Genomic DNA, 17,933 nt, shown 5'->3' with positions numbered 1-17,933 from the left:
TACAAATTAGCACTCCTTTGGATGCATAATCCCCCAATCTCGGCTAGGTAATAATTGGTTTTCCAAAAAATGCCTTACCTCTTTGGCACTACCTTCTCACAATATATCTGTAAATCACATAAACATTTAACTCAAGGTAGTTGAAAAAGTACCTTTCCATGAGAACTGACCTTATATATACAGTAATACAGATGGAAGAAAAGGTGGAATTACAGCAGGTAAGAAAGTGGACTGAAAACTAAGGGTATTACTAATATGGGTTCAAATAAACTTGGGAAAATAAACTGAAGTCCTCTCCAATCCAAGTGATGCTGAGTGTTTTTCTTCACTCCAGCTCTCAGCTTCTCCTGCTGTTTGCCCAAAACTGTGCAACAGGAGAAAACCAGAACTTGAGATGATCCAGAGAGACCAGAGATATTATCAACTGATCAGGGAGAGATTCAATTAACTTCCTGCATGAATCCCAAACCATGTCTGGTCATGTTTTAACAATATAGAGGAAGATACAGATAGAAGAAACAAACAAGTAATAACCAATCACAAAGAGAAGTAGCAACAAGCATTGTTAATAAGAAAATATTTACATTGTATACTTCCTGAATTACTTTGAATTAAGACTGCAAAATTGATATGATCAAAAAGGCCTTTCACTCCTTTATTAAATATTTAAACACACACACACAATTAATGCAGTAACTTAAACTGAAGATGGAAAACTCAGAATAAGACGACTGTGGACCCCCCCCCCCGAGATATTCAACTACAATTCCCAGCAGTCTAAGCCATAAACCTAAAAGAGGCTATGAGAGATAGTTTTAAGAATGTCTTCAGGGGGCTATAGATTCCCCACAAGTATAAAGAATTCCTTCATACACAAGGCAAATTATTTCAAATATACTTTTTCTTCATGCACATATTTATGGAGTCTTAATACAATCTTACTCATACTTATCCAGAAACAAGTCTCACTAAATTCAGCGGGTGTTAGGGCAAGGCAGATCAGCATCAGATTGCAGTTTAAATGGCTAAAATTAATAACAATAATCAGCTGTGGTGTGTTGTGAGAGGTTGTTTTTTTTTTTTAATTTGGCAGCAATCCCATCATAAGAAAGGGTTGACTGAAACTGAAATAAAACCGTAACTCTAACACTGTAGCAACTAACCAAATAAAAATAATATTGCAATGTGTTACAGAATTTGACAGAATGATGGAAGGGAAAAGGTCAACTTCATTATATGGAATGTAGGACAAGGAAAAACAGATCATGAAAACACGTTTTCTTTTAGTCAACTCCAGAAGTGTCTTGGCACTTAATGATCCTAGATTAAAGTCAATCATCCAACACTATTTGATAATCTGGAATGCACAGCTTTAAAGAATGAGAACTATTTTTCAAGTACATGTTAAAACATGACCCGGTTCCCAAGATAAAACAATGTCAGTATCAGTTGGTATGGTCGCAGAGGAGTTATTCTACATTCAGGTGTGATTTGAAATTACACCCTGCCTTTGTTATTCTTGAAGATTGGCTTCTTATAATCAATAGTCAGATCTAACCACAATTCATTCTCTCCTTTGCCTTCCTTTGAGTGATGGTTTTCATGCAGATAAAACAAGATTGCTGGACCAAGCATGGAAGGAGCATCTGGAATTTTTTATTATAGTTTTTTGTTTCAGACCACGTGCTTCTGTCAAGACAGATTGGCAATAAAATGAAGCATTTTTCTTCTTAACCAAACATGCCATTTAATTTCTGTGGAACATATTGCCATGAAAGGTTAAGAAGGCAGAAGGACTACACATAATAAAAGACCTCCAAAAATGGAAGAAGATTAACATGAGTATCCAACTTATTCCTAAACAGCTGAAGTAGTCAAATGAGACGGTTACCGGTTTGACTGCCACAGATCTCCATGTCTGCCTAGCTTTTATTATACACCATTTCACAATGAGCTTGATACAATAAAATTCCTAAGAAATCCCAATCAAGCCAAAACAGGGAGATCAAACACTTGATTTACTCTTACTATGATATTCCTGGACCTGATATCCTCTACCCTGTTCAACTGCAAGTCCCATCATCTCCATCCAACCAAATAAAATTATGGGAGTTACAGTCCCACATATATAGGCAGCTGTCTTAGTGTAATAAATGTAATTGGGAAGCCTAAATCAATCTTTTCAAGTTTGTAGAGAAGGAGTTATTTAATTTAGTCATACAATAATGGTTTCTTGTCACAGGTTAATTCCCAACTTTCTTTCAGTATCAATGGTTTTAAGGCAGAAGTAGATAAACTGAGATATTTATTTCCTGGGGCAGTTAACAACTGGCTTAGATCAAAAACAACAAAAATCAAGTTAGTATTCTGATCAGAAAAGCATGTGGCTGCTTTTTTGGAATGAAATAGTTGGTATGCAGTTTTCATTTAATTGGAGAGAAAAATGCATCTACATGTATATTAAAGAGCAGCTGAAGTATTCTCCAGCTGCGCTGACTGGGAACTCCAGTTGTTTGTCTAACACAACTGGAAGGCATGAGATTGGGGAAAACTGTTATAGGACAGATGTGCAGTTTTCCAGGTTGAGAATCATACTTGGCCTTTGAATGGCATCCTGAGGGCTATTCTCCCAAAAGTACTTAAAATTAAACATGGTTCATATAATTACTCTCCAATCATTACACTCATGCAAAATTTGTCAGTCTAGGAACAGAATGTTCTAGAGAGCTCCCAAATATTCGGTTTTCTTCTGGAACATGCCAAACCTTTTCCTGCACCATTCTGTTTTATGAGAGTTTGGCAGTTTGTAAAAGTAAATCCTCCAAGTCTGGTTTCGAGGATTTACTTCCAGAAACCAACCAACTTCCTTTGGAATAGGATATTCTGGAGGGAAATGGAACATTCTGAAGTACCAGAATGTTCCACTCCCAGATCAATAAATTTTACACATCACTATTATTTCTCCTACTTCTATTACATTAAAAAAAAAGTTTGTAACAAATTCTGATGATCCATAGTGGCTACACCCAAGGCTTTCAGAGGCTGCAAATGGCCCTTAAGTCATGCATGTTTTACTTAGAGGTACTGTACCTGCTGGTACATCAGATAGTAACAAATCAGACTATTTAAAATAGAGTCTATAGAGGATCTCCTTCTTACCTGGACTAGAGTCATCTGGGAGCCAAGAGCCAGCAAGATCTTCTCTGTCTTAGTAGGGTAGGGATTATCCCGGTGCTTATACAACCACTGCTTCAGTGGTCGTGCCATGTCCTGCAGAGCCTGGCGCTTGTGCCTCACCTTCCCGCTGTTCTGCCGGGTACTACAAGAAGGGGGGGGGGAAGAAAGTGGTATATTGAGACTCTTAGCCTCCTATCTCTCAGGAGAAAAGGGCAAAAGGCTATGCATTCATGCTACCACTCACGGGATGGAGAAACAGTTTCAGTGAATCATGAAAGGGAACTGTATGTCATGGCTGTATGTATCAGGTTTCCCCAATGTAGTACTCTAGTCCAAGATTGGGAATAGAACTGCCCAAATGCTCTGCAAAGATGACTTCTGTGCTTCCACTTGGAGAAGACTGATCTATAGTTTCTCCCATTCCCCTCAGTCAGAGTAGCAAATATAGTCTCTAATCAATGTGAAAGTAGTTACTTTTCATTTATTTGGTGTAAACTTTGAAGCTATAACTCAGCCTTTCCCTACCAAGGGGGTGAGAATTACAGCCCGCCCCCCCCCGAACATGCTGGTGAATGTCAGGCTGGGAAAAATTGATTTGCAGCTTTTAACAAGTGCATGTGAGTTTATAGAGGTTCTGGTGTCTATCATAATTGTTTTCCACTGCTTGTGATATCAACACACCTCAAGTAGGATATTCTCGACACACAAAATACAAATATTCTTTTTAATGTATTATCCCAATCAAGAATTTTAATGCTCAATCCACCCAAAGGCAATTATGACTTTAGAAAGTACCAAAGCAAATTTGGAATTCTGAAGAAGACGGTCCTAACTGAGTGTATGATGGAATGCATTAGATCTCTCTGCCAGGAGGAAAAAAAGGCAAAAAGAACAAGACCAGGAAAGTCAATATGTACATTGAAAACCCAGCTAATCTTTACTCTTATGACTAAGAAGATAAAGGTGATTCTAAACAATTTAGGACAATTTAACTCTCAACATACTGGATAGCTTCACACCACACTTTAAGACAACATTAACCATGGCTTGTTGAACATACAACTCTTAGGATTCACAGAAAACTTTAAGCCATAAATCATAATGGCAGGCTCATATAACAGGCTATTCCAGAATCAAACAGGCTACATTATGGCTTGATATACAGATCCCCAATAAAGTGTCTGTTAGTGCCAACACAACCACAAACCAATCTCTTTATCCCTCCAGGTTCCATACCCCAAATAACTTTCTGGTTTTGTAACTACTATGGCAACATTTTTGTGAATAGGAGCTTCCCTTCCGCCCTCCCCTCAAGTTTTCCCTTGCTTGGGGCTGGGAAGAATATGGATATGGCACAGATTCAGCCATCCTAAACTTTAGCCCTTTTCGCTTCTTAAGATTGGGCTGTCTTATTGCTATTAAGTGACTGTGTTTTCACAGGAATGCAATTATAATAACTAACTTCAGCTGGATTATCAGTACCATCCTAGAAGTCATTATGATAAATGGGGCTGACTCTGAATGAACTCTGGAGACTTTTCTAATATATTCTTGTCATTGTACATGATCAATGGTAATTACAAGCAACATAAAGGAGAACCCTGCGGGATTAAACTAAAGGTCAATTGATTCCAAATATTTCCCACAAGGATCAGCCTCAGTCTCTGAAACATATGGGACAACTGAGGCATGAAGGCAACAATTCTCTAAACAAAGATCTAAAGGCATTCAGAGCAGCCCACAAATACAGACATATGAGGGAGTGTGGATTTACAAACTATGCATAATCATTTATTCAGGTTTTATGGAAGAATAAGCAGAGAGGAGTTTGCCTACTCCTTGCATGTTTACTTCTCTAACTCTGTGAAAAACCATCCCAACTAACTGTAACAGTATTGAGAGTTATCCTCATATTCACAACATCAAAATAACACTGCAGGAAGCAAATAAATAAGCACGCAAACCAAAGGGCAAAGCTGAGGCCCAAGGGGCGGAAGACAAAGGACTTGCCAGACTGGAGACTTTGATAATTTGAATCCCATCGTCCAGTTCTGGAGCCTGCACACCATCTCTTTAGCTTCTTACGAAGATAAAAGACCTTTCCCAAGTAAGGAAGCTGTTGAAACACTGCCTGACCTTGGAAGAGGGATTTGAGAAGGAAAAGAAAATGCAGACAAAACAGTGTTTGCTAACAGAAAACATTTGGTACTTGACACAAGTCTTTAGCCTCTCTCTTCATGTCAGACTGGGCTACAGATACACCACACAGTGCTGCCAAAGCAAGCAAGTTCAGCAATCTTCTCCAGTATAGCACTCTTCAGCTGCGCTGGCTAAAATGTCAGGGAGTTGCCATCCCATCATATCTAGGGCACTGAGGTGTAAAGGGCTAGAATACAGCATAATCAACAAATTCTCATGCACTGTCCTTTCAATTCTGCCTTTAAACAAGGGCTCAACGACCCTCAGCGTCCAGCAATAGGAATGTCTTTAGGATGCACAAAGAGCCACCCAGTAGAGGCAGCAAGAGAGGTGCACAAAAACTCAAGGAATTGAGCATGAATTAGTATCAGTCCAACAGACTGCACCATTAATAGTAAGCAGCCCTGCACTCTGCTCCAGATACTATATAGCCAGCAGGAGGTGGCTGGGTTTACTATTAATTGCCTGCTCAAAAGGGAAGTATATGACAGTGTTTCTCAACCTCAGCAGTTTTAAGATGTGTGAACTTCAACTCCCAGAATTCCCCAGCCAGCATACTGAGGAATTCTGGGAGTTGCTGGGGAATTCTGGAGTTCAAGACCACATATCTTAAAGTTGCTGAGGTTGAAAAACACTGGTGTGGCGGGATAGTTCCATCTTCTCCTCTCTCTCCTTAAGCAAATGTGCATTTTCACATGTATTTGAAACTAGGCAAGTCTTTGTCTTAGTGTAGGCCCTGTGGAAATCTCCAGGCATACCATTTCCTTAACTTCCATAGTGAATCATGTGCTGCTGAAGGCAAGCTGGATCTAAATTAATCCAAACTCAGCTAAAACAAAGCCTGGTACAAGAAAGGCAAGGTAGAAATCTACCAACTAAAATGAATGCCTTCCCTGGTATGAGGTTTTGTAAGGAAACCTAGTTTATTTTTAGTCGTTATTCTACTGCACCTTTAGAGTGCAAAAACCGGTGGGCAGGTAGGGCAGCTAAACAGCCACTTAGTCTTTGTGTCATGTGCTGGGAGCCAAGATAGGACCAAAAATAAGAGTGACAAAAAAGCCCAGACCAGAGAAAAATACATGTTAATTTAACTACAGTTAAATTTAATTAAACACAGTCAATATTACTCTTCCTGTACTTAATATGCTCTCCCTTCTGTTGCATTACAGTTAATATTCAGGATTAATATTTGGAAAGAACCTAGGGGGTGTACCCAAGGTTTCAGTGGTTTCCACGGTCTTCATTCTCACAGCTGCATGATACAATGTGCTTGCTGAGCATGCTGTGAGGCAAGCTGAGGACAGTCAATGGCTCTATTATGGTAGGCAACAGTGGGGGATGTCTTCTCAAGATCAACACTGGCTTCATATAAGAAATTTTCCTAAGATTGGAGCAGGAGACAAAGAGTTAAATTCCATCTCCTTTCTCCAACTGCTTCTACTTGTATTTTAAAAGAAGACAACTGACCAGAGACCAAAACCCCGAAAGTCAACCAGCAAAAAACCAACCAAAGGGGCATGACTCCCATACTAGCCCAGGACCTGAGAGAAGACATTGCAAAGCCAAGTGCCAGTCTGTCCATGGGCCCCAGACATGAACTGTGAAGCTAAGATAGCTTGCAAAACAAGAGGGTGCGATGGGAAGCAACCTCACTAATCTTGCTCTTTGGTAACACAATGCAAACATTTTGTATATTGGCAAGCCTTCCCCTGAGAACGAGTTTGCGAAAGCATTCATAACATGCTCTCAAAATTCCAAATGCCCCAACCAGTCTCCCAGAGTTAGGGACTTGGTTTAACTGCTAGTGTAGATAGTGTGATCTTGATCCAACTTGTTTTGAGATCAAGCAGTTTACACACTTGCCTATTCAAGATACTGGGACAGTAACTTCCTCTCCCCTTCCAACACTCTGAGCCGCACATCTGTTCATGACTAATTATCAAGGGGAGCACATATCAGTAATTTCTGCACATGACCAATCTTAAATGGAATTAAATTTAACCTTCACAGACAACCCAGTACTGATAGGCAATTAATATTCAGATACACATAATGGTTGCTATCGTATCTATTACCAGATCATGAGTTGCACTCTGTGTTTTTCCCTGGGCAAAGGCAAATGTCTGCCTGATGGGATGTTTGTACATTCCTATCCCAACAGAAGTTCATCCAATGGAAGATATTAACAACTTAGCCTCATCTCTCAGGCATGCGTTGTTTTTTCAGGCACGTCCTGTTTAATTAATGTAAAGCCTAACCATATGCAGTCCTCCTTCATGGAAAGAAGCTTTACTGAGTAGAGTTCCATGGAATTTACACAGAGGCAAGTTTATATAAGATTGGATCCACCGTATCCAAAATCACGACATGAGGGAGAATCATTAGAGAAACAGATTATAACCAGGGGCAGAGTTGATCTCCCCTCAGAGCCGGTCCAGGACATTTTGGTATCCACAGTGAGAAGAGGTGCATTAACAAAAATTAAGCAAGAGGACAGCCATCTGGATTTGGCCTGTCCACAAGTCCCAATGAAATATCAAGAAGCTGCTCAAGAGCAGGTTTTTGTTGATTTCTGTTGACCCAGAGATCTATTCTGTCAATCTCCTATTCCGCTATTCCGTGCCATCCCATCCTAGTGCCAGTTCTGGTTCAGGTTCTGCAGCTTGATCCTGTAATACCATGATTCCCCAGAAGATGCTGCCCTCAAACAGAACATCTACTGCTTGTTCCTTCCCCAGCCTCACCCCACCCCACCCCACCTCACCCATGAATGGTCCCCTTATTCTTTAATTTCTTTTTGGTCTTTTACTTTGTACTGTTATAGCTGAAATCTAATTCTCTATGAATCAGATGATAACAGCATCTCAGCACAACCATTCTTTTGGTGACCTGAAATATTTTTGGAAGTATGAACTGATGTAATTTTTAACTTTTCGTTTCAGGAAAAAAATATCTCCTCCCCCTTTTGCATTTTTGACATCCCTTAAGTTTCTGATGAAGATATTTCTCACAAATGAGCATTCTGATCTTACGCACATTACTCTTAGGTTTGTCTCATTTTGTTCATGAAGTCCATGTAGCAAACCATCAGCTGACCCACTCACCCATCCTCTGCCTGTTTCTGAACAAATGGAGCAAATGTTGATTCCTTTGGATTCATAATTTGATGCACAGTAAATAGATTAGGTTAACATTTAATAAAGTTATTAAATAATTTAATAACATGGCTATTGTGCCAATCGCTCTCAAAATAACTGTACAGAAGTATTCCTAAAAACCAAAACAAACCTGAATAAATTTGCCACACACATGTTGACCATCACTTAAAAAACAGCCACAAACAGCAATAGATTTGCCTTGCATGGTTAAGATATCCATAAACAAAAGACTTCCCTGTTAAATAATTGACAGCATATTCATTATTGTCTTTTAGCTGCCTGTCAAATGCAATATTGGTTAATAGATACTGCTATAGTTTCCTTACTTTTGAAATTATTATTATTAGATGTAAACCCCACTGAGGTCACTCCTAGGTAATTGTTCAGCTGCTTCCATTTTCAGACATTGACCTGGCACAGCTCTTTTTCACATTCTCACAGTATTTAGAAGGCTGCTGATTTCCAGCATGGCACCACGTTCGTGTTAGAAGTACATAGTTCCACAATCTTTACACTGCCAGCTGCCCAGACTATCCTCACTGAACTCAGTGGGATTTTCATCTTCACAAACATGCCCGTCTCTTTTAAAAGTGCATGGAAATAATTCAAGGGGACATACTAATTGTGAGTAAACACTAGGAGGTTTGGAAGTTATGGTGTTACCAAAATGTACATGTACAGATGTTGGGCTGATTGGAGCGTTCACGCAAGGCTCTGGATAGGAGGTGGACAGGACCCCAGAACGTATTCAACCGGTGCTACCAGCCTCTGGCTTCTCCTGCATAACCCAACCTTCCCTCCTCCCACGCCGCCCCCCAAGCCCTCACCCAGCATCTAGCGGCCTGCGGGCGCCTACCCCGTCCTCCTATGGCGAAGGCTGAGGTTGTCTTTACTGGGAGGGCTGTCGGGCAGGAGGACCTCCGGGTGCGGGGAGACGTCCAAGACCGCCCCGTAAGGCCGGCTGCTGCTCCTGTCCCGCTCCTTGGCGCTTTCTTCGAAGAGCACTTGGCCACTGAGCTTGTTGAAGACGATGGTGTTCATGGCTGGCGACGGCAGCGTCCCTCAGGCGAGAGCAGGCCGGCTGGGCGCCGGGCGGGCGGGCAGGTCCGGTCAGCGGGGACAGGCGCGCGCTGCAAAGAAGCCTCGGGTTACTCGGGGTCCGGGAAATCAGCCCGACGCATCGCGGGGGAGGGGAGGGGAGGGGAGGGGAATCAACGAGATCAAGGCAGGCGAAGGTGGCCGCGAAGGGAGCGCCGCCAGAGCTACCGAAGCAGCACGCGCCCCTTGAACCCTCCGCAACGGGGCGGGAGAGGAAGGCGACAGAAAGGTTGCCAGAACTGAAGAACGGGCCGCAGTCGCTCTTGGAAGCGCTCCTGCCAAGCCAAGCCCTGTGACGGGTTCACACGTCCTGCCAAGCCATCATGTGGCTGGTTTGACTGGGGCTACACGCAGTGTTTCTCAACCTGGGCAACTTTAAGATATGTGGACTTCAACTCCCAGAATTCCCAGGCCGGCATTGAATTCCCAGCCAGAATTCCCCCTCCCCGCATGCTGGCTGGGGAATTCTGGGAGTTGAAGTCCACATATCTTAAATTGCCCAGGTTGAGAAACACTGGGTTACAGCGAAGAGCGAACCTGGGCGGTGCGCCTCGCCAGGCAGGGCTTAGGGCTCGGAGTGAGGCGGAAACGCGGCGCGCTTTCATCAAACGCGGGCTCAGCTGAGCTAATCGCGATTCCAGCCTTGATTTGCGTTTACGCGATTTCAAGGGCTTTCAGCGGACTCGCCTCCCGAGCCAGGCTTTCTTAAAGCCCATCTCCATCCCTGTAGGATCCCTCTCTTCCACCGAGTCGGAAACTAAAACCCAACACCGCCTGCTAATTTGCTCTCGTGGCCGGGAATGATGGGCGTAGCTGGCGTGTGGGTCTCGGGACTCCCCTTCCCCGTTCTCCCGCGGCTGGTCCCTCTCCCCGCCTCCTGTACACCTGCCTGCACGCCCCCTAGTGGCAGGATCAACTCTCGAAGGGAAGAAGAGACGTTTCGGCTTCGCAGGGATCGACCGTTCCTCCCCAGCAAAGGAAACCCACACCCACACCCACACCCACACCCACACCCACACCCACCCACCCCTCTTGGGAAGAAGGGGAGGGGAAAAACAGCTCTCCTTTCCACCTGGATTCCGACTTGTCCATGTTTGTCACTGCTTTTTCTGGAATGCTTATTTTGTTTGTTTCCCAATTTACAGCACAGATTTCCAGGAGGTTTCTCGTCCAAGTACTAACCCAGTTTGATACTGTTTAAGTTTGGTTTTTGTTTCTTGCTGCTGTTGTTGTTTTGCCTCAGAAGCAGGCAGGTATTGCGAAGAAGTTGACCGCTTTTCTGATGTAAGGCTGGGGATTTGTTTTGGCTAACATACACATTTGTTTTTATGTTTTCGTTCTAATACTGCAGGGTTTTTTTTCCAAAATAATTTACTATTAAAATGGGACAATGGTCTGTATTTTATTACTGTTAGCCGCCTCAAGTGCTGTTTGTGGAGGAAAGGAGGGAGATCACTCTAAGAAATGAACAAACTCTGATAAGCACAAATCATTAGGGGGAAGGTTCTGCTGAAATTGGGTTTATTTTTCTTGCAAGACCATCAACAGTCCAGGATCGTCCTGAGATCCAAACTGTTGCTTCAGAGAAAAGAGCAGAAACTTTGGCTGGCATCTCCCACTGGTGGAGGTTTAAAACAGCGAGGGGACAATTCTGACTATCCCCCAAACCGGGATGCGCCTACACCCCTACTTTTGAGAAGAGCACATGTGTTAAATCTTGTGTGAATGCGCAGGGCTTGAGCATGTGCGTGAGTCTTTCTTCTTTCCCTGTGCGCTTCAAACTGCTTGAGGATTCTGCATACCAAGCAGATAAATCTGTCATAAGCCAAAAATATTCTGCTATGTTCTTGATGCAGGTTAGGGGGGGGGGGGAAAGGCTAAAATTGAATATATTGGGCCTCAAACAGTTGAGTGTTATGGTAAAACTCCCGGATTATTGTAAATTGTTTTTGAACGGGTGGGGTTTAAATCGGCTTTCCTGGTTTGTCAATGTGACCCACAGAAAAGTGTGCCGACATGTTTACGATCTGACCTTGTCTGCACAGTATTCGAACGCTAAGCTGGGTCAAGCCTGGTTGGTATTTGGATGGGAGGCTACAGGGAAATCACAGGATTGTAGACTAAACTGGGAAGTAGAAAAAAATCCCAGAAAAAAAGGAAGCCAAACCACTGTACCGCTCCCAAGATCACTGCACGCACGTGCCTACGAAGCCACTGGAAACAGATCTCACTGTGTGATGGGGAAGTCTTCAAACATGGTCAATCTTTGCAAGCTTAGCGGAAAGAAAGACTCACTGAGTTCAGTAGGATTTAGTCCCAGACTTTGGGACTCTAGCCAGATGCTATTTCAGTTTAAAAGCAAAACCTGCTCTGGATACCACCGGTAGTATATTTTTTTTTCCTGCACCATTCACACGTGGCAAGCTAACGTGCACAAGTCTATGGAAAACAGCTTGAACTGAACAAGAGTTACTGCAGTCCCAAATCCAGGGCTGGACACTTTCTCTCATCCCGCAGATAGGCCCATCGGCTGGGGCTCCCTGGGCTCCTCTGGACCAGTTCAGAATCATGCTCATGAGTTTCACACCTTACCATTTGCCAATGCATATCAAAGTGTGTTTAAGATTACATGGCTCTGCGTTTTAAAGATCGGTTCGACAGGGGGAAGGCGGGCATCAGAAATGGAAGAGAGACAACCCAGAATAGACCACGGTGGAAACTACTCACGGAAAGGCGGGGCGAGGGCTCCTCCCAATCAGAAAAGGCAGACGTGTGACGCCTACAGGTAATCATCCCTAAGGGAGGCTAATTACAGTTTCAGCGGCCTACGGCAAGCCATGGCTTGCTTAACCACGATTTACTGAATAACTACCATTGGTTGGCTTCACATCGACCTTGTTTACAAACCATAACGACCTAATGCACCCACACGCTATGCCACCCTCCAGCTGCCTCGTGCTTCAGCGCGTTGGGTAAACTCAGCCAGAGGACAGGAAGAGGAGCAGAAGCGAAGTCTGCGAAGGATGCGCAGGAAGGGAGGCAGCCAGACCAACTTGGAGAGCTCGTTCCAGAGGGGCGGGTGCGTTATGGGTTCTTCGGTGCCGAACGGGCCCTTCGGGGAGGCGAAGCAAGTTAGCCTCGTTGCCCCGCTCCAAACCGTGGCAAAAGGAAGCAAAGCATCGCTCAGGCAGGCAGCGTGTTCAGGCTCACATCCACACGATGGGGATGGGGCGGGGGCGGGGGGAGATGAAAGCAGAGCCTCGGGCGGCGGCAGCGGCGTTAACGTTGTTCTGCTTCGGCTCGCCGTCCCCACTGCTGCGCTCCCACCCCTTTCGCCCAGCGCAGCCTTCAGCCCGGCAAATTTTGCTACCGGCTGCCGTTCGTCTCCTCAGAACACGCGCACGCAGGCAGCTTTGCCCGGCCGGCGCTCCCTTCGGACTCTCTGCTGATCAAAACCACCCAACAGATCGGCAGCGGCAGCAGCAGCAGCGGCGGCGGCGGCCCCCCGTCGTCCCCCTTCCCCACCCCAAAGCAACGGAGCCTTCGCCACCTCCGGTAATCGCGCCGCCTTCTCCCCACTTGGGCGAAAACATTTCGAGTCACCGCAAAAAGCAACCGACGTCCACTGTCAATATTTGTGAGGACGTCGTTCAGACTCTTCTCGGACTAGTCCGCAGGGAAAATGCGCGGCGGACGCGCGCCCGCCTGGCAGGCCGCTCTGCGGGTCGGCGCGGGGCTCGCTTCCAAGGCAACACGACAGGAGGGCGAGGCCACTGGCCCGAGAGGGGTCAGGAACCCGCCGGCGCGCCTCTGGGCCCAGAGGGCAGCTGCCGCGCGCCTCACGGTCCCCTCTGGGTCCTCAACCCTCGCCCTGCCGACCCGTCCCCCGGGCCTTTCCCGCGGCCGAATGCGGCACCGGACAGGCACAGCCACAGCGCGATTTCGAGCGTCACCAAGGCCTTCCTGTGGCGATATCTCAGGAACGCGACCTTTTACAAAAGGGTCTTTCCCTTCGGGGAAAAAGGAAGAAAAGCCCCCGGGCACCATAACAGCACCCCATTGGCCTCAGTTGAAGTGGCGGTAACTTCCCAAGGTGAGGCGGGAGCATCTCGGGGGGCCTCTGAAGGCGCCCCAAGAACCTTTCTTTACCCCTCTGGAGCCCCCCCCGAAGGCTTCCGGGTGGCTCACAGTCGCCCTACTCTTCTCTTCCCGACAGAGGCGTTTCCACACGTTCTCCAGGTTAAGCAGGGAGGACCCCTTCCGGCAGAACCAAAAGGAATTAGGAACAAGCCCGTCCCCTGCTCTAATTTTGCCTCGGGGTGGGAGAAAGGAGCGAAAGTAATCCAACTGTAATTTGTGACCAGTGACCAGAGCCACTGCCGGGAAATAAATAGTTTCAATTAATTAATTAATTAATTAATTCGAACCACGTACATTTCAAAATTCACAGCACATGAATTTCAAAACAGAGAGAACATCCAGTCTGCGAAATTCGTGTCAACCGTGTCTAATTTCACGGTTTAAGGCACAATATTGAGCGGAACTTAAAAGACACGTGTCGTTGGCAAAGTACCGAAGGAACAGCGTGCAGGAAAAGGCGCGACCGCTGCCCGCAGCGGGACCCAGTTTCCGCAAAGGTCACCGCAAGTGCCACCAACCCGCTGCTCGCAAGCGCGCGCTCGCCGCGGCCCATCGACTTCCGCAGAAATGCGGACGCCGCGCTCGGGAGAACAGACGGCGCCTAACGGAGGATGCTGCACCGACTCCCTCCGATTCTCCCGCGGATCTGCGCGCCCCAAACTCGCCTGATAGAGATGCGCCAGTTTCGCTCACAAACGTGACAAGGCGCAGTTCATGGGTCCAACCAGTGGCTAGCGGGTTACGAGATCAAGCACCGGCGTGCACGCTGCCAGCAAACGGAAGGGCGAGAAGAAAGCGCTCCCCTAGGACGCAGAGCAGGGTCTTTTCCATACCTACTTCTCATATCCTATCATTGCTATTACTATGAATCTTATTAACTTGATTGCGGGGGGCGATCCTCCCGGCAGCCAAGGCGTCCGGATTGTATTCCAAGTAATACTGTCTTTAGACAGAGAACCCATCCATTCTTTGAAGGGCGCGATTCGTTTCAAGGCGGCGCAGGAGGAGAAGTCGCGCCCGCCAGACGAGCGGCTGTGCTGAGCGGCGGCGAAACCGAGCGCTTACGAAGAGCGGGTCGCACCCCGGACGTGATGGGCACGGCCGGCGGACGCACCAGCCCTCCCTTCGGACCGCTAAACCTTAGCGACCCTTCGCCTGCAGCCCCACCGCCCGGCCAGGATTCCCGCTCTTTTCCCTTTCCCCGAACCGCACGAGTCCAGCTGCGGACAGAGCCCTCACCTCTTGCAAAAGGCAGGCTGCGGAAAAGCGGAGGGGGGGTGCCGGGGGGGAGCGGAGCGAGCTGGTACAGAAGCACCACTCTGTATCCGAGGGTAAGGCAGTGAGTGGGTTGAGGTATATCGGCGGGGGAGGGCGAGAAATCAGGACTCCCTCCCCTCCCGCTGCCTCGGTTCGGCTCAGCAGCAGGTCAAGCTCGGCCGGCGCGCGCGCGTCCTCCCCCCCCCCCGCTTCGGGGATGCCCCCAGCGGTTCAGTACCTGGCGCCTGCGGGGAGCTGCGGCTGCTGCGTGGCCGGGATCCGGCTGGACCGCGTGCTTGTTCGTGGGTTTGCTCGGCTCCGCTCTCCCCTGCTCCCATCCCAGCTCCCGCCACACGCTTTCGGCACGCACACCGCTCGCGAGAGTTCTCGCCCCGCGGCGGCGGCTGCTCGCCTTTATTGTCCAGACAGGAGCGCCCCAGCCCGGGAACGTGAATAGCCGCGTCTTCTCATGTTTCCCCTCTGGCTAGCTCAGCCTGCGAACATCCTCCCATTGTCGTATCCAGCTTCCGGGGCTGCGGTGGACTGGGAAGCCCGCGGCGGTGTCTGTCAAAAGGACAGGGAGGGACCGAGGCGAGGTGGAGAGTGCGGCAGGATCGGGGACCGACCGATCCTTACTGGAAAGGATCGCCGCTCTTGGACGCCCTTGAGATGACTCCTGACTTGTCCAGCGGGGACGAAGGCCGAAAAGAAAAAAAATCAGACAAGACCCTTCTGGTGGCTAGAATTATCTGCCAGGAGGATCAGAAAGCTGAAGGAGAGCCGAAGAGAGCTGTACCCCGTCGCTGTCTAAGGTAGTCTTCCCGACCTAGTACTTTCCAGATTGCCTTAGACGTCAGCGTCCATAATCCCCGGCCATTCTAGAAAATGAAGCCCAGCATAATCTGGGAATCATGAGAGCTGCAGTCCGGGAGAGACCCAATCCGGAAAGGCTGGCCGGCGGAGGTCGTTCTACTACTGGAGGCTTTACAGTGCATGACGACTCCGAAGTAGCCCTATTCAGTTTAACGCTACCTGTTCCAGGAGGATGCGAGGTCCCAGCCTTGTTCGGCTCAAAAGAGATAAATCAGAACAGATTAAATCATTGCGTGGAGGAAGCGAGTGAATTCTATAAAGTTGCAACCCGTTCCTATGTACTGTGCACTGACTTGTAAGCCCCTTGGAAGGATATGGGAAGCCTTGGAGAAGGAGGTAGAAGGCAGCGCCTGCTGCTCACTCTGCAGATAAAATGGAGAGAAGTTGAAACAACACAAAGAAATCCAGTGACCCAAACTGTCATTTAGCAACATCTAAAGGGTCACTTTCCATCCATCTTCACCTGTTAAGGGGAGAGGGGAGGCAGCAGAGAACTCTTTCCACCCAATTATTTGTTGATTCATAAGTCTATTAGACAAGGGCACTATCACTATTTATATACTGTACACCTAAAGCCAGTGTGTCCTCTTTGAGGACAATATAAAGGGATTTTGAGCTATGTTGTGTATGATAGACCCTGTGCACACCTGCTCATGTTTGATCTACAAATATAACATATGCTCTCACAACATGAACACAAGTTCTTCCAACAAAAGTTTAAATCAACCTTCCCCAACTTGGGTGCCCTCCAGAAATGCAGCTTAAAACATTTTGTAGTTGCCACAGACATGATCACACATTACCAGGTTCCAAAAGATGGGATAGGATGGGATGGGAGATGCAGGGATAAAAGTATTAGACTTAAGGGACCTGGGAAGGGGAAGTGAGTTTAACTGAAAAACCTTTACTTGACTTCCTCCAAAAGCTGTTCTTAAGTTTAGTAGATTCCTCTACTAAATCTACTGGTGGGTGGGAAAGTTAGTTCCAAGTGAAGGATGGGCCTTAACCGATCAGCAGCTAAACAGTGTATGGATTACCATTGACTGAATTCAGCAGCTCCATTAAATCATGTACTGTATACTTATTTAATGTATATGCCACCTTTCCTCCAGAAGCAAAGGGTGGCTTACATAGAGGTCTCAATTTTATCTTCACAGCAATCCTATGGAGTAGGTTGGACTGAAAGGGAGTGACTACTCTAAGTCACTCAGTAAGTTCTAATAAAGCAAGGAGGGAGAGAACTGGGGAGCAATTTAAAAAAGGCTGTGATGCTAAATACACACATTTGTGAGTAACCTCAATGAATTCACTAGGATGAATAAACTCTCATAGGATTGGGAAGTTCCGTGTTAGTTTCCAAAGTGAGGGAATCCTGCCCCAGCCTTGCATGAGAGTTGGTGCTCTTCTCAAAGAGCAAACCATTGGAACTTGATGAAACCACCGTGGTGAAGTAAAGCAAATCTGGCTAGATGCTTTCATCCAGTGGAGGAAACCTGTACCTCTCTAGATGTTGCTGAGCTACAACTCCCAGCAATCCCAGCAGCGTGGTCAGGAGAACAGGAAACTGGAACTTGTAGTTATCAGCATCAAGAGAAGCACAAGTTCCCCATGACTTTAATAACTACATGGTTTTTCTATATACTTTGCTAAAAATTAAAACAATGAAGGCAAAGTGGGGGTCAAAAGAGGAACTTATTAGTGAAAAAGTGAGTACTGAATAATATATACCTTTTTTGGGGGGGGGGGGGTGCCTTCGAGTCATTGCTGACTCCTGGCAACTGCCTGGACAGTTTTCTTGGCAAGATTGCAGAAGAGGTTTGCCACTGCCTCCTTTCCAGGGCTGAGAGAGGGGGACTGGCCCAGGGTCACCCAGCCAGCTTCATGCCTAAGATGGGACTAGAACTCCCGGTCTCCTGGTTTCTAGCCTGGTGCCTTCACCACCGCACCAACTTGACTCTCTAATATATGCCTATACTTTCCTTATAATAAAAGCGCTGGAACTCCATCCAAAGGAGAATTTTCTCAGCAACT

General features: G+C 46.6%; 1 protein-coding gene across 1 annotated transcript in view; it reads right to left on the bottom strand.

Annotated features, from left to right (window-relative positions):
* Positions 1-15,400, bottom strand: part of MKX (mohawk homeobox) — a 60,029-nt gene extending 44,629 nt beyond the window's left edge. The window contains exons 1-3 of the mRNA XM_088150411.1: positions 15,268-15,400; positions 9,391-9,664; positions 3,160-3,319 (exon numbers count right to left, since the gene is read on the bottom strand). Coding sequence (XP_088006537.1) covers positions 3,160-3,319; positions 9,391-9,575 — 345 coding nt within the window. The 5' untranslated portion in view covers positions 9,576-9,664; positions 15,268-15,400. The remainder of the gene's footprint in view (positions 1-3,159; positions 3,320-9,390; positions 9,665-15,267) is intronic.
* Positions 15,401-17,933: the final 2,533 nt, after the last annotated feature.

This window comes from Python bivittatus, unplaced genomic scaffold (assembly GCF_059951505.1).
Source record: "Python bivittatus isolate LINGU-HERP-01145 unplaced genomic scaffold, Pbiv_v1 ctg000610_np1212, whole genome shotgun sequence".
NCBI lineage: Eukaryota > Metazoa > Chordata > Lepidosauria > Squamata > Pythonidae > Python > Python bivittatus.
Note: the sequence above shows the minus strand (reverse complement) of the source record. Positions and strands in the feature narration are given on the sequence as shown.